General features: G+C 39.8%; 1 protein-coding gene across 1 annotated transcript in view; it reads left to right on the top strand.

Annotated features, from left to right (window-relative positions):
- dstyk (dual serine/threonine and tyrosine protein kinase) overlaps positions 1-17,635 on the top strand; it is a 33,537-nt gene that overhangs the window by 3,711 nt on the left and 12,191 nt on the right. Inside the window, exons 2-5 of the mRNA XM_084116719.1 lie at positions 4,107-4,510; positions 9,430-9,894; positions 10,372-10,567; positions 15,486-15,724. Of these exons, the coding sequence (XP_083972845.1) occupies positions 4,107-4,510; positions 9,430-9,894; positions 10,372-10,567; positions 15,486-15,724 (1,304 nt within the window). The remainder of the gene's footprint in view (positions 1-4,106; positions 4,511-9,429; positions 9,895-10,371; positions 10,568-15,485; positions 15,725-17,635) is intronic.

Below are 17,635 nucleotides of genomic sequence, written 5' to 3' on the forward strand. Positions count from 1 at the left end.
GTCACTTGTGAGTGAGTGAGTGTGAGTGATTAAGTCAGTTGTGTGAGAGTGAGAGAGTGAAGGCTGATTTATACTTCTGCGTCGAACTCACCGGAGCCTCTACGCTGTAGGCAACGCGTTGGTTTTCATTTATACTTCTACGTCGTTGTCCGCGTTCACGCGCATGCAGAGGGAGTGTGTGAAACCCGAGGGAGCGGTCCTAGCAGACCAATCACAGCGCTTGCGTCCGCGTAGAGTTGACGCGTTGTTACATTTTTGGAGAGGTGCACGTCAGGGTACGCCGAAGGGTACTCGCGCTACACACAGCCTACGACGTAGCTACGGCGTGAGTTCGACGCAGAAGTATAAATTGGGCTTGAGAGTGAGTGATTGTGTGAGTGTGAGTGATTAAGTCAGTTGTGAGTGAGTGAGAGTGTGTGTGAGTGAGTGATTGTGTGAGTGTGAGTGATTAAGTCAGTTGTAAGTGTGTGAGTGATTAAGTCAGTTGTGAGTGAGTGAGTGTGTGTGTGTGTGTGTGTGTGTGTGTGTGTGTGTGTGTGTGTGTGTGTGAGAGAGAGAGTGAGTGAGTGATTAAGTCAGTTGTGAGAATGAGTGAGTGAGTGAGTGAGAGTGAATGATTAAGTCAGTTGTGAGTGTGAGTGTGAGTGATTAAGTCAGTTGTGTGAGAGTGAGAGTGAGTGATTGTGTGAGTGTGAGTGATTAAGTCAGTTGTGTGAGAGTGAGAGTGAGTGATTGTGTGAGTGTGAGTGATTAAGTCAGTTGTGAGTGTGTGAGAGTGAGTGTGTGTAGTTGTGAGTGAGTGAGAGTGAGTGTGTGAGTGAGTGATTGTGTGAGTGTGAGTGATTGTGTGAGTGTGAGTGATTAAGTCAGTTGTGAGTGTGTGAGAGTGAGTGTGTGTAGTTGTGAGTGAGTGAGAGTGAGTGTGTGAGTGAGTGATTGTGTGAGTGTGAGTGATTGTGTGAGTGTGAGTGATTAAGTCAGTTGTGAGTGTGTGAGTGATTAAGTCAGTTGTGAGTGTGTGAGTGATTAAGTCAGTTGTGAGTGAGTGAGTGAGTGAGTGAGTGTGTGTGTGTGTGTGTGAGAGAGTGAGAGTGAGAGTGAGTGTGAGAGTGTGAGTGTGAGTGTGTAAGTTAGTTGTGTGAGAGTGAGTGTGAGTGTGAGTGAGTGTGAGTGTGAGTGTGTAAGTTAGTTGTGTGAGAGTGTGTGTGTGTGTGTGTGAGTGAGAGTGTGTGTATGTGTATGTGTGTGAGTGTGAGAGTGAGTGTGTGAGTGAGAGTGTGTGTATGTGTGTGAGTGAGAGAGTGTGTGTGTGTGTGTGTGTGAGAGAGTGAGAGTGTGAGTGAGTGAGTGTGAGAGTGAGTGTGAGAGAGTGAGTGAGAGTGTGTGTGTGAGTGAGAGTGTGTGTGTGAGTGAGAGTGTGTGTGTGAGTGAGAGTGTGTGTGAGAGAGAGTGTGTGTGTGTGTGTGTGTGTGTGAGAGTGTGAGTGAGTGTGAGTGAGAGAGTGTGTGTGTGTGAGAGTGAGAGAGTGTAAGAGAGTGAGTTTGTGAGAGTGTGTGTGTGAGAGTGTGTATGTGTGAGAGTGTGTATGTGTGAGAGTGAGAGAGAGAGTGTGTGAGAGAGTGTGTGAGAGAGTGTGTGAGAGAGTGTGTGAGAGAGTGTGTGAGAGAGTGTGTGAGAGAGTGTGTGAGAGAGTGTGTGAGAGAGTGTGTGTGTGAGTGAGTGTGTGAGTCAGTGTGTGTGTAACCTGTATGTGTGTAACTTGTGTGTGCAGCAGGAGCTTCTAACAAAGGAGTTTATCTTGTTCTGATGCAAGTTTCCTCTGATTTCTCAATGAAACACTGAGTCTGGTTTAATCTGCTGCAGAAACACACATCGGTTTCAGTGACGTCTCGTCTCAGACTCACTGAAATCTCACAGAGGTTTAGTTTACTCTCACGACCTTTGACCCTGACCCTCGTGACCCCTGGTCTTTTCTCTCGACCGCACACACACTCTTGCGTGTTTTCATGGATGTATTTGCGTAGATCAGCCTGTGATTTATGATTGTGAAGTCCATACCTCAGGCCTGTCTGATCTCGTGTGTTTCTCTGCTTCAGTTCAGGCTTGCTTTCAGCGCCGACCAGAAGAACCAATCAGAGCGCAGTATCTCTGGCCACGCCTCCATGAACTCATGTAAACACACGTCCCACAGAACCTGCTTCAATCTGTAACAAACAATATAGTCATGTCTTCGATGCTTGAAACTGGAACAGTATAATTTCTCCCACCATGACTGCCGTGTTGGCTAGCTCAGGCTGCTTGATTTTCCATGCGCATGTTATATTTCACTCCCTTGTTTTACTAAGTCCTGCGCACGCTATAATAATTAGTTCCTGCGTTTTACTAAATTGTACGCAAAATATAATTTGTTCCCTTGATTTACTAAATGGTGCTCACAATATAATAATTTGTTCCCTTGTTTTATTTAAATCTCTCTGAGGGAACACATTAGTACAATGTGGCTAAAATTTACTAAATCGAGGGAACGGATTATATCATGTGCACGATTTATTCAAATGAGGGGAGGAATTATTATACGGTGCACACAATTTACTAAAATGTCATTTTAAAATATATATAATTTTATTTTAAATTTACTTTTATTTTGTGCTATAACCATTTAATTTAGCAAATTTGAGCAAGTTTGAATGCTACTAAACATTTCAATTAAATTTTTGTATTTAAGTTTATTAATGAATACATTTTTTTGCGCAATTTAATTCCTTACCATTTAATTCCAACTTTGAATGCTTCTATACATACGTTGGCGCTTGCAACACCAAAGTCATGGGTTCGATTCTCAGGGAGAGCAAGACCTGATAATAATGTAAATGTGTAGCTTGAAGTGCAGTGTAAGTCACTTTGGATAAAAGCGTCTGCTAAATGTAAATATATATATATCATTTATTTTTATTTTTTGTTAACCGTTTTTGAGCAACTTTAAATGCTACAAAACATACATAAATTTATGCAGGCTATTAATTTATTGATTTGTTAGAATTGCTCAAATGAAATCTGTTTGATCAGACGTTGCTTGTCTCAGACTGTGAGAGGCGTGTGTGTGTGAGCGCAGCATTAATCATCGGTTCTTGATGCGATGGTGTTTGCTAGCGTGCTAGCGTGTTAGCGTGCAGCACTCAGTCAGATTACGGTGTGCAGTGCTGTTGTATAAGGCAGTGACTCAGCAACTCTGGGATTATGAGCCCTTCCTAATAATATCCAGAGTGACTCAGTGTGTGTGTGTGGGGGTGTTAGTGTGTGTGTGTGTGTTTGGGCGGCCCGGCTCAGAGACGGTCATGAGATGCAGGCCTCAGGACACACCGACCCAAAGCTTGTTTTTCTGAAACATCTCAGACGTTATGATGTTTTCACAGCATCTCTGAGTTAAACTTCAATAGCAAACACAGGATTCCTTCCTGAGAATCGATTCAAAGCTCTGATTCAGAGATTCATCTGCGTTATGTCTCTGTGTGGCATTTTTATGAAATACTGTATTACTTCCTTCAGCCGAGACTCTTCATGTCTTCACTGTTCAACATGATGGTTTTGAATTGCTTGAAAAATGATTGAAAATGAAAATCAGGCTCTCAAATATTATTTAAACATTTGGATTTAGATTTATCGGCCAATATATCGGTTATCGGCTTTCATGTTTAAAGAATTATCGGTTATCGGTACCGGCCAAAATGTTCATATCAGTGCATCCCTAATTAAAATAAATTAAAATAATTTTTTCTTAGTAAAAATATATGTTGGTAAATATTCATATATGTGTGTGTGTGTGTGTGCGCGTTTTAGATGTAAATGACAATTATTAAATATGAGTCTTCCTTTCATTCAATTAGTGAAAAACTTTATGAAAACATAACTTGATTATTTAAAACTACATTTCTACTATATCTCACTTCTTGCTTCAGTGATTTTCAATCTTTTACAATGACTATTTGGTTAAAATGTGCCCTTTTAAGCCCTTAATATCCCATTTAAATGTAGCTTTCAGATTCTGAAACCCGCTGATTGCGATATTTTGAGTGTGTGTCAAGCGTGTGTTTCTCTCTGTGCCGCAGGTCAGCTCAGGTGCATCTCGTTCCCGCGGCACGACGAGGATTATCTGCAGAATGTCGTCAGCTGCGCCCCGTATATTCTCATCCTGGGTCAGGACTGTTCGGCCCGGTACCAGCTCCTGAACTGCATGCTGGGAGAGAGACTCCTCCCCCTGGGCTCGGATGTGGGCGGGGCCTGTGGAGTGGAGGGCGGGGCCTGCAGGAGGAGGAAGTTGTGTTTCACGCACGGCCGCCAGACACGGTTGAGTTTAGCGTTACCGGGACAGTATGAGCTAGTGCATCAGCTAGCGGCTCACTGTGGCCGCTGGGATACGGTTCCCCGCGAGGACCTGGAGATCCAGGAGTGCGAAGATCCCGCGCAGCGATTGGCCGAGCTGGAGATCACGCTTCATCACGCACTTCTGCAGGTCAGGGGTCATTGCAGTCCTCACGTTTCTCTCAATTAGCGCTGAGTATCGTTTGAATTTTAACGATTCCGATGCCGATTTCGATTCTGCTTATCGATTCCTAATTTCAATTCCAATAAGGTAAAAGAAAAAAAAACTTCATTCACATTTAGTGTTATTGTAAAACATGTAACTGTGTCTGAGTATCATGAACAGAAATCATCAGGATGAAGAACACTCACACAAGCGTTTGCCTGAGGTTTAAAAACACCATAGAAGAACAACTAGCAGAACTAATATACACTTCAGCATTATTGAAGACAATAAACACTCAGTGATTAAAAAAGAACAAATAAAAAATTAACAAATCGCCACAAATAGACACAACTGAACAAATATACGATTGAAATCAACAGAGTTTTAAGATTTTCAGGTTCAGAAACTGGAATCAAATGTAAAATAACACTGTACTTTATAATAAAATATACATTACAAATATAGTTACAAAAGTTATTCAGCGAAGAACGAGTGAATTTCTCTTTGTCTTCTGTTGTTTGATTAGTGTTATTCATTATAAAGCCGGCAGCTGCTGTCACTTTAAGAGTTGCCCAATAGAAAACAGAGTCGTCTCGCGCTTGAATTGTTAAAAGTTTAGGAATTCTCACAAAGGAATCGATGACTAGTATCTGATTCCCAACCTTCACTCTCAATCACATAAAATATGATTTTATTTGTTGAGATAAATTACAGGAATATTGTAAACATCAATCAGCTTCTCATTCTCTGTTTATGTAAGCCTGTTCTGTGGATCTGGTGCACTTCACATGACCACAGATGGAAAAAAGCCCAACAGTTGTTGCTATGGTGATGTGTGTCTCCATGGTGACGGGAAAACTGGATTCCTTTCTTTAACAAGCTCGTTTGTTTTCATGAGTTCTCAGTTTTTGGACAGGTTCAGATCTTTCTCAAATCGGAATTAGTCTTAAATCAGAGCAGTTGCAAATCAGACTTCCAAAAAGTCTAAAAACTTTAAAAGTGCATCTGTCCATCATAAAAGTGCATCTATCCATCATAAAAGTGCATCCGTCCATCATAAAAGTGCATCTATCCATCATAAAAGTGCATCTATGAGTGTGTGAGTGAGTGTGTGAGTGAGTGTGCGTGTGAGTGAGTGAGTGAGTGAGTGAGTGAGTGAGTGAGTGAGTGAGTGAGTGAGTGAGTGAGTGAGTGTGTGAGTGAGTGTGTGAGAGAGTAAGTGAGTGTGTGAGTGAGTGAGAGAGAGTGAGTGAGTGAGTGAGTGTGTGAGTGAGTGTGTGAGAGAGTGAGTGTGTGAGTGAGTGAGAGAGAGTGAGAGAGAGTGAGAGAGAGTGAGTGAGTGAGTGAGTGAGTGAGTGTGAGTGTGTGAGTGTGTGAGTGTGTGAGTGTGTGAGTGAGTGAGTGAGTGAGTGAGTGTGTGAGTGTGTGAGTGTGTGAGTGTGTGAGAGAGTGAGAGTGAGTGAGAGTGAGATAGAGTGAGAGAGTGAGTGAGAGTGAGATAGAGTGAGAGAGTGAGTGAGAGTGAGATAGTGTGAGTGAGTGAGTGTGTGTGAGTGAGATAGTGTGAGTGAGTGAGTGAGTGAGTGAGAGAGAGAGTGTGTGTGTGAGAGTGAGAGAGTGAGATAGTGTGAGTGTGTGTGTGAGAGTGAGAGAGTGAGATAGTGTGATAGTGTGAGTGAGAGAGTGAGTGAGAGAGTGAGATAGTGTGAGAGAGTGAGTGAGTGTGTGTGAGTGAGAGTGTGAGTGAGAGAGTGTGTGTGTGTGAGTGAGTGAGTGAGTGAAGTGAGTGAGTGTGTGTGTGTGAGAGTGTGAGTGAGAGTGATTGAGTGAGAGTGATTGAGTGAGAGTGATTGAGTGAGAGTGATTGAGTGAGTGAGAGTGAGTGAGATAGAGTGAGTGAGAGTGAGATAGAGTGAGTGAGATAGAGTGAGTGAGAGTGAGATAGAGTGAGTGAGATAGAGTGAGTGAGAGTGAGATAGAGTGAGTGAGATAGAGTGAGTGAGATAGAGTGAGTGTGTGTGAGTGAGTGAGTGAGTGAGTGAGTGAGAGAGAGAGAGAGAGAGTGTGTGTGTGTGTGTGTGTGTGTGTGTGAGTGTGTGAGTGTGTGAGTGTGTGAGTGTGTGAGTGTGTGAGTGAGAGAGAGAGAGAGTGTGTGTGTGTGTGTGTGTGTGTGTGTGTGTGTGTGTGTGTGTGTGTGTGTGTGTGTGAGTGTGATTGAGTGAGAGTGATTGAGTGAGTGAGTGAGTGAGTGAGAGAGTGAGTGAGTGAGAGAGTGAGATAGAGTGAGTGAGTGAGTGAGTGAGTGAGTGAGTGAGTGTGTGAGAGTGAGATAGTGTGAGTGAGTGAGTGAGTGAGTGAGTGAGAGAGAGAGAGAGTGTGTGTGTGTGTGTGTGTGTGTGTGTGTGTGTGTGTGTGTGTGTGTGTGTGTGTGTGTGTGAGTGTGTGTGTGTGTGTGTGTGTGTGGGATCCGGCGGTAAACCTCAGGATAAACAGAGACACTAATATTAGTGTAGATGCCATTCTTCTTATGATGAAACGAGTACATCAGGATTTATGTGGAGTGGATCAGATCAGTCTCAGATCTCAATCAAACACACTTCAGTTAGTGTAAAACACACTTCAGTTAGTGTAAAACACACTTCAGTTAGTGTAAGCACACTTCAGTCTATAATCAAACTCTGATCACTTTCAAGATCAGTGTTGAATTCAGACTCAGATCCACTCATGCCTCGAATGTGACTAATCAGAGTCAGCTCAGTTTGAGATCAGACTGGAACAGTGTGTGTGTGTGTGTGTGTGTGTGTGTCTCAGCCAGAGCAGATTCTTCTGCATGACTCTCTCCTGTGGTTTCAAACCGTGTCGCTGTGTTTAACTCTTGTGTGTTTGTTCAGTGCTCACACACATCTGCTAGAATCACGTCTGCTCTCAAATGAACCCCGTCTGCTTTCGGTCGACACACACACACACACACACACACACACACACACACACACACACACACACACACACACGTTTGTGCCCAGACGTTAATTAGCGTGGGGCTCGTGGTTCGGTCCCAGCGTACGCTGACGACAGGGAGTGAAATGTGTGTGTCCTGTGAACACATTCCCAGAATTCCTGCTAAAACACACACACACACACACGTGTTAGCTGTAGCAGTGGAGAGCGTGTTTGATGCGTTTGAATCGGATCTTTGTTGGGCTGGGGTCTGATCGGCCGGCGGCTCGGCCGGTGGTTTGTGAGTGTGTTTGCAGGCCATCTTTGTTCCAGAGAGACTCCAGCTCTGTGGCTCCTGTGTCAGAGACGGCACTGACTGACTCTATTGTGCTAGTGTGCTAGCGCTCTTTATTCTCGACGCCACTGCGGGTTAGCATTAATCATACAGTCGAACTTTGGCCCTCCGTATCTAATATTTCCTGAACCTTCACTCCTTTATCTGGACAAATGCTTCTCACAAGCGCCATTTTACAGTGTGTTGAGGGTTCCCAGGTGCTAAGAAATAAGAAATAAGTCTATGATTACTGTAATATTGCAGCTGGGTTAAAAATATTTTTGCAGACTGGAAATATCTGGTTGAAAAGTGTGCTGAAAAATCCTCAAAAAAGGAATTAAAAGTTTTAAAAACAATGTTTTTAAAAGAATTTAAATTTAAAGATTTTGTCTTAATTTACATTTTATACCAATTTTATATCTTCTTTTGTCAACATATTATTCATGTAAATTAATTTTAGTAATTTTTTTGTTGGGAAAAATTTAGTCAATTTTAGTTGACAATTAGAAAAAAATAATTCTATAATTTTGCAGCTATATTACATATCTTAATGCACACTGGAAAAGAATGTGGAAATGAACTGGTTGAAAAATGTGCTGAAAAATATCCTCAGAAATGGAATTAAAACTTCTTCTTTTGTCAATGTTTTTTAATATACATTTTAGTCAATTTTATGCAAATTGTAGTTGACAAATTACAGTTTAATTTACTACATTTTATTATTTTAACATTGTATTGACTTTCAGTAAACATTCAACTTTTACATATTGTTCTTTTATATATTAATTGAATAATGTAAAAAAAAGCAATTTAAAACTGTTATTGATGTGAAAATTCGATCTCCTGAAATATTGTTATTCAGTTTAGTTATAGTTTTAGTCATAATTGAAAGCTTGTCAATATCTCATTCATTTTAGTCAGTTATACTGTAATTTTAGTTGACAAAAAATATATTTTAATTGATGAGAATATTGACCAAATATATTTCAACACATTTTCATTTTTATATATTTTAATTTATAAATTAATTGAAACGTGTCAGAACAAAAAAAAAATCTGAAATAACATTATATGAATACATTATTGTAATTCAGCATTTATTTAAAGATTTTATTATAATTTAAATTTATACCAATTTTATCATTTGTTTTGTCAATATTTTATATTATTCATTAATTTTAGTACATTTTTGTTGGGAAAAAAGTTTAGTTTAGTACATTTAGTTGAAAAAAAGTAATTGATCAAATGTTAAAATTTACTTGACCTCTTATTTGACCAACTATTCAAATGGTTTGTTTCAATATACAATTTTTTAATATATTAATTAAAGTGTGTAAAAACAAACACATGTGAAAACTGTTTAATAAAATAATAATACACACACATGCATGTATATACTGTATATATTATATAATTTACATTATATTATAAATACAAATTTTTTCTTAAATATATACATGCATGTGTGTGCATTTATATACAGAAATAATTATTCACAGTACACACACATATATTATGTAAACAAACTTTTATTTTGAATGCGATTAATCGCGATTAACCGTTGCACGGCCCTCGCTTCTCCTCGAACACTCACCAACGTTTAGCATTTACCAGTCCTGTGTTTCCCCGCCAGGAGGTGAAGATCATGGTTCTGCCGTGCCGGAACGTCCAGCCGGTGGAGGAGGCTCTGGAGGACTGCAGGCGCGGGATCCTTCCCATAATCCTCTACGCCGTGAGCAAGGACACGCTGAGCGCGGATCAGCTGAACGATCTTCAGAAGGTGCACGAGAGGCTGCCGTACCCCGTGTGTTTCGTCCGGATCCCGACCGAACCCGCGCCGGACCCGCCGGGCCAGCGCTCCGCTCTGTTCGCGCAGCTCGTGTCCCAGGAGCTAATCGGCGGCGCGGCGGGAAACTGCGCCTGCGGGGCTCCGGCTCAGACGCCCGGGAAGATGCAAGGCATTCTGGGAGAGAGTCTGGAGCGCCTGCACCGGGTCCTGGTGCCGTTCGCGAGGCAGGTTCTGCAGAACCAGCTGGTGGAGGCGACGACGCTGCTCAACGCCGTGCACTGCCGCTGCCTCGACCTCTTCATCAACCAGGTGACACGCTAACGCTAATGCTAACTAACATGCTACTGCTAATAAGAGCCAGGACATTGTTTAACATAACTCTGATTGTGTTCGTCTGAAAGAAGAATGAACACCTAGGATGAGTTGAGGGAGAGTAAACCATGGGCTGATTTTCAGTTTTGGGTTATTATTCGAGGCTGCGATTATTATTATATTTATGCGCAGCTCGTCGTTAGTCGCGTCTCCGTTACACTTCAAATTGCGCAAACTGAAATTGAAAATACGCCCAATGGTGTGTGTGTGTGTGTGTGTTATCTCAGAATAAACCCCTTCAGGTGAGTGTGTGTGTGTGTGTGTGTGTGTGTGTGTGTGTGATGAAGACCTGATCCTGATCACTCTGTCGGGTTTATTCTGCGATAACAATCGTCTGGATGTTCATTATCCCTCACGTAAACACAAACGAAGTGCATGTCATAACGTGCTGTTGGGTGTGTGTGTGTGTTTGAGGCGTTCGACATGCAGCGGGATCTTCAGATCACCCCGCGGCGTCTGGAATACACTCGCGAGAAGGAGGGCGAGCTCTTCTCCTCCCTCATGGCCATCGCCAACCGCAAGCAGGAGGAGATGAAGGAGATGATCGTGGAGACGCTGGAGAGCATGAAGGAGCAGCTCCTGGAGGACGCCGCCAACCTGGAGTTCACAGGTCAGAGGTCGAGGCCAGGGCTCAACCACACACTTACAAATCAAAAGTTTTACATTTAAAGGTGCAGTGTGTAATATTTAGCAGGATCTGTTGACAGAAATGCAATATCATAAACATAACTATGTTTTCAGTGGTGTATAAAGACCTTACATAATGAAGCGTTATGTGTTTATTAGCTTAGAATGAGGCACTTCTCTCTACACACACCGCGGGTCCGCTTACATCCACATGTTTCTACGGTGGCCCTGAGCGGACAAACGTGTTTCCTCACTATGATGTTCTTCATGATAAGAAGCTTCAGCGAATAAAACACTGACACAATGATGAACAAGTTACAATAATATTCACAATAACATAGTTTTACTGAATAATTAAGTAAACCTAATTTATTAATTCATCTTTGTAAAGAAACCTCATTGTTTAACTGGCTCCTCTCTGCTGTCTCAGACGACGACATCACTTCCTGTCGGCCACTGTAACTTCTGTTGGGTGCAATTCACAGCCTCACCACTAGATGCACTAAAACTTACACACTGCACCTTTAACGTTTACAGTTTAGTTTGTTTTTGATTAGTTTTCATTCTTTCATTGTTAGTTTTAGTTTTTTAAAGTTAGAAAATCAAATTAGCCTACATTTCAAAAGTTTTAATTCATTGTTCATTTAGGCATTTTTCAATTTCTATGTTGTTTATTGTTTCAATTTAGTTTTTTAAATTAGTTTTCACTCTTATTATTGTTCATTTTAGTTTTTTATCATTAGAAATACAAAATTAAATTTTAAAACTTAAATCATTGTTAATTTATTTTCTGTTCAGCTTATTGTTTTAACCTTGTGTATTTTAGTTTTAGTTTTTTATCATTAGAAAAATGTTAAATGTTTTAAAATGATTGTTAATAGTTTTATTTCCTATTTTTATGTTCAGTTTATTGTTAAGTTAGTTAGTTTGATTCGTTTTCATTCTATCATTGTTAGTTTTAGTTTTTATCATTAGAAAAACAAAACAAAAGTTGTAAAAGTTTTAAATAATTTTTAATTTAGTTTTTTTCAAATTTTATGTTCAGTTTGTTTTAGTTTATGTTTGACTTTTCATTATATCATTGTTAGGTTTTAGTTTAGTTGTAGTTTTTTATCATTAGAAAAACAATTAAAGTTTTTAAAATGTTATTTTTTTCCCTATTTTTATGTTGTTTATTGTTAATTTAGTTTATTTTTGATTAGGTTTTTATAATTAGAAAAACAAAATGACATTTACATTTTAATAAAAAAATTACATTATTGTTCATTTTCATGTTCAGTTTATTTTTTTCAATTTAGTTTCTTTCAGTTTTAGTTTGAGAGTTTGGTAGATTCTGTTTATTTTGCTTTATTTCAGTATTTTAGGGCTGCCACAGTTAATGCACTTATTCACTTTATTTCATTATTTCAGCTTCATGTTTAATGTCTGTTAAGGTTTCAAGTTTTATAATCCCGCATACATCAAAACTTAAAAAATTATCTTGTGGTTGTGGCCGTTTCTGTTTATTTTATGTGTTTTTTCCCAGTTATACAAGCTGTTGTCATTTAGATTTCATTGAGGGTTTTTTTTAACATAATTGGCCGTTGTAAGTGACAAATGTCCGGTAAAATAGTTATAATAGTTTTAAATATATAGTTTAGTTTATTTCATTATGGAGTTAAACAGTTCGATTTGATGCTCTGAAACCACTAGAAGCATAAACTTCCCCTTTACTAGCGTGTGTTGATCTACTGTGGTCAAACGTGACTGTGTGTGTGTGTGTGTGTGTGTGTGTGTGTGTGTGTGTGAGGGGAAATCCACTGATATTGCCCTATTACTGTTTGTTTGAGGTGATCCATTAGTGTTAATGGGTGTCACGTGACTGTCATTTCGAAGGCTGTTTCCTCAGGATGTTGCGTTTGTCGGCCGCCGCTCCATAACACACACAACATGAGTGTAATCCCTCACAGCAGATGATGTACAGTAGTGTAGACGAACACGGTCGGCACTAGAGTCGGGGAACGTTTGAGCTTTAACGATTCTGATCCTTTTCGATTCCAGTAAGGTAAAAAAAAACAACAACAACAACCTTAGATATCATTCACATTTAGTGTTATTGTAAAACATGTAACTGTGTCTGAGTATCATGAACAGAAATCATCAGGATGAAGAACACTTACACAAGGAGCGTTTGCCTGTGGTTTAAAAACACCATAGAAGAACAACTAGCAGAACTAATATACACTTCAGCATTATTGAAGACAATAAACACTCAGTGATTAAAAAAGAACAAATAAAAATTAACAAATCGCCACAAATAGACACAACTGAACAAAGATACGATTGAAATCAACAGAGTTTTAAGATTTTCAGGTTCAGAAAATGGAATCAAATGTAAAATAACACTGTACTTTATAAATAAAATATACATTACAAATATAGTTACAAAAGTTATTCAGTGAAGAACGAGTGAATTTCTCTTTGTCTTCTGTTGTTTGATTAGAGTTATTATAGAGCGGGAATATTAGTGTTATTATAGAGCGGGAATATTAGTGTTATTATAGAGCGGGAATATTAGTGTTATTATAGAGCGGGAATATTAGTGTTATTATAGAGCGGGAATATTAGTGTTATAGAGCGGGAATATTAGTGTTATTATAGAGCGGGAATATTAGTGTTATTATAGAGCGGGAATATTAGTGTTATTATAGAGCGGGAATATTAGTGTTATTATAGAGCGGGAATATTAGTGTTATTAAAGAACGGGAATATTAGTGTTATAGAGCGGGAATATTAGTGTTATTATAGAGCGGGAATATTAGTGTTATTATAGAGCGGGAATATTAGTGTTATTAAAGAACGGGAATATTAGTGTTATAGAGCGGGAATATTAGTGTTATTATAGAGCGGGAATATTAGTGTTATAGAGCGGGAATATTAGTGTTATTATAGAGCGGGAATATTAGTGTTATAGAGCGGGAATATTAGTGTTATTATAGAGCGGGAATATTAGTGTTATTATAGAGACGGCATATACAGTGAGGAAAATAAGTATTTGAACACCCTGCTATTTTGCAAGTTCTCCCACTTGGAAATCATGGAGGGTCTGAAATTGTCATCGTAGGTGCATGTCCACTGTGAGAGACATAATCTAGAAAAAAAAAATCCAGAAATCACAATGTATGATTTTTTAACTATTTATTTGTATGATACAGCTGCAAATAAGTATTTGAACACCTGAGAAAATCAATGTTAATATTTGGTACAGTAGCCTTTGTTTGCAATTACAGAGGTCAAACGTTTCCTGTAGTTTTTCACCAGGTTTGCACACACTGCAGGAGGGATTCTGGCCCACTCCTCCACACAGATCTTCTCTAGATCAGTCAGGTTTCTGGGCTGTCGCTGAGAAACACGGAGTTTGAGCTCCCTCCAAAGATTCTCTATTGGGTTTAGGTCTGGAGACTGGCTAGGCCACGCCAGAACCTTGATATGCTTCTTACAGAGCCACTCCTTGGTTATCCTGGCTGTGTGCTTCGGGTCATTGTCATGTTGGAAGACCCAGCCTCGACCCATCTTCAATGCTCTAACTGAGGGAAGGAGGTTGTTCCCCAAAATCTCGCAATACATGGCCCCGGTCATCCTCTCCTTAATACAGTGCAGTCGCCCTGTCCCATGTGCAGAAAAACACCCCCAAAGCATGATGCTACCCCCCCCATGCTTCACAGTAGGGATGGTGTTCTTGGGATGGTACTCATCATTCTTCTTCCTCCAAACACGTTTAGTGGAATTATGACCAAAAAGTTCTATTTTGGTCTCATCTGACCACATGACTTTCTCCCATGACTCCTCTGGATCATCCAAATGGTCATTGGCAAACTTAAGACGGGCCTTGACATGTGCTGGTTTAAGCAGGGGAACCTTCCGTGCCATGCATGATTTCAAACCATGACGTCTTAGTGTATTACCAACAGTAACCTTGGAAACGGTGGTCCCAGCTCTTTTCAGGTCATTGACCAGCTCCTCCCGTGTAGTTCTGGGCTGATTTCTCACCTTTCTTAGGATCATTGAGACCCCACGAGGTGAGATCTTGCATGGAGCCCCAGTCCGAGGGAGATTGACAGTCATGTTTAGCTTCTTCCATTTTCTAATGATTGCTCCAACAGTGGACCTTTTTTCACCAAGCTGCTTGGCAATTTCCCCATAGCCCTTTCCAGCCTTGTGGAGGTATACAATTTTGTCTCTAGTGTCTTTGGACAGCTCTTTGGTCTTGGCCATGTTAGTAGTTGGATTCTTACTGATTGTATGGGGTGGACAGGTGTCTTTATGCAGCTAACGACCTCAAACAGGTGCATCTAATTTAGGATAATAAATGGAGTGGAGGTGGACATTTTAAAGGCAGACTAACAGGTCTTTGAGGGTCAAAATTCTAGCTGATAGACAGGTGTTCAAATACTTATTTGCAGCTGTATCATACAAATAAATAGTTAAAAAATCATATATTGTGATTTCTGGATTTTTTTTTTAGATTGTCTCTCACAGTGGACATGCACCTATGATGACAATTTCAGACCCCTCCATGATTTCCAAGTGGGAGAACTTGCAAAATAGCAGGGTGTTCAAATACTTATTTTCAAATACTCACTGTATGTTATATTAGGAATATTAGGCTGCTGTCTCTTTAAGAGCTGCACGGATCCGATACACTGATACACATGAACACAGAAAACAGAGTCTCTCGCTTCAATGGTTTAGAGTCATATTGAAACGCTCACAAAGGAATCGATAAGAGGAATAAAAATGTACATTTTATAACAAGTATCCGATTCCCAACCCTAGTCAGCACTGGTTGATTGACTGGTTTCCGTGTGTGTGTGTGTGTGTGTGTGTGTGTGTGTGTGTGTGTGTGTGTGTGTGTGTTACAGACATCATCATGACGTCTAACGCGGAGCCCATGAGCTCTAAAGACATCAAGGTGTGTATCAGTCAGATCCAGGACCTGATCGTGATCCGGCTCAACCAGGCGGTGGCGAATAAACTCACCAGTTCCGTGGATTACCTGCGGGAGAGCTTTGTGGGAACGCTGGAGAGATGCCTGGGCAGCCTGGAGAAGTCCACAGCAGAGCCCTGCACACACAACGTCACCTCCAACCACCTCAAGCAGGTGCGCACACACACACACACACACACACAACATCACCTCCAACCACCTCAAGCAGGTGCGCACACACACACACACACACACAACGTCACCTCCAACCACCTCAAGCAGGTGCGCACACACACACACACACACACACAACGTCACCTCCAACCACCTCAAGCAGGTGCGCACACACACACACACACACACACACACACACACACACACACACAACGTCACCTCCAACCACCTCAAGCAGGTGCGCACACACACACACACACACACACACAACGTCACCTCCAACCACCTCAAGCAGGTGCGCACACACACACACACACTCACAACGTCACCTCCAACCACCTCAAGCAGGTGCGCACACACACACACACACACACACACACACAAACACACAACGTCACCTCCAACCACCTCAAGCAGGTGCGCACACACACACACACACACACACACACAAACACACAACGTCACCTCCAACCACCTCAAGCAGGTGCGCACACACACACACACACACATGGACATGATTCGTAAAGGTTGAATGGTGCTGTAAACAATAGCCACACTTGAGCTCCTCACCGTCAGAAATGACGCATTGGAAACGAACGCAAGACGAGTTTCCTCTAGTGGAAGCGTTTGGTACTGCAGGCGAACAACATCTCACTGAACGCTCATTTACTGAGATATCAACCTCACATGTGGAACACAACTTTAGATTTATGGCTTTGATTTTCTCGCAGTTTTAGAGTAAAACGTGTTTTTGAAAATATATTTCATATAAAAATTTAAAATAGTATTTTTGCACAAACGTAAAATTCTGTAACTTTTTTAAAGTTCACTTTTTAAAACTTTTTTTCACTTCAGCAATAATCTGCCAAGTGTCGTCTTTGGAAAGAGATCAAACTTCAGTCTGTCGCTCTACAGCGTTCAAGATTTACGGCCGTTTAAGTTGGAAGGTCTATGCTCAAAAAGTGAATAAATGGATTATAAATACAGTGTAAATATAATTCAGTATCATAAAATCCCCATATAATACAAAATATTAAATAAAAAACATTATTGAACTAAAATATAGTACATTAATTTAATTGAAAAAATAAATAAACATCGCTATACTCTCGTTTGGCCGGACCGATATCCGCTAACCCTGCGGAAGCTTTACGGGATCCAGTGTTGCGTAATAAAAAAGGCTGAAGAATTACTTTTTACTTCGACTTTTTGGCAAAATCTGATTCAGAAAAAGCTTCACTTTAATAAAAAAGTTATTTTTGGTGTGGAAGCCTATTTCCACCACACATGAAAAATCATGCTTTTGTAAATAATAATTTATGACATATAAAGTCATAAAAGTTCATAATTATGAATTTTTAATTACAGTATAAAAAGTCATTGTCACAATAAAGTCACAATTGTCATAATTTAAACTTTTTATGTCATAATTTCGACTTATGATATAAATATAAATTATAACATACCAAGTCATAATTATGAGATAATTTGAAATTATGACATAAAATTTCAAATTACAGCATAAAAAGTCATTTAAAATTTAAGTTTAAATTATGACAATTTCTAATTCTGTCATAATTTTGACTTATCTCATAATTATGACTTAGTATGTAATAATTTATATTTATATCATAAGTATGATTTTTTTTTCTGATGTGGCAGAAATTGACTTCCAGAAAATGCTGTTTCAGTCTTTCTACTTCAAAATGTGGTTTTATTCAATGTTAATTATTATTTGTGATATTCACTAGCAATATCTGAAGATGAAATAGTTTCAAAGGAAATCCTACACCATTTTTTTTTAAAGTCTTTAAAAAGAATATTTTTTTTAAATCTCTTTCCACTTTAGTTTTCATAGGCCACATTCCCTAAGAATTTTTATGATACTAATATTTACATCTTAATTTCTTC

This window comes from Abramis brama (genome assembly GCF_963993115.1).
Source record: "Abramis brama genome assembly, chromosome: 6".
NCBI classification, from domain to species: domain Eukaryota; kingdom Metazoa; phylum Chordata; class Actinopteri; order Cypriniformes; family Leuciscidae; genus Abramis; species Abramis brama.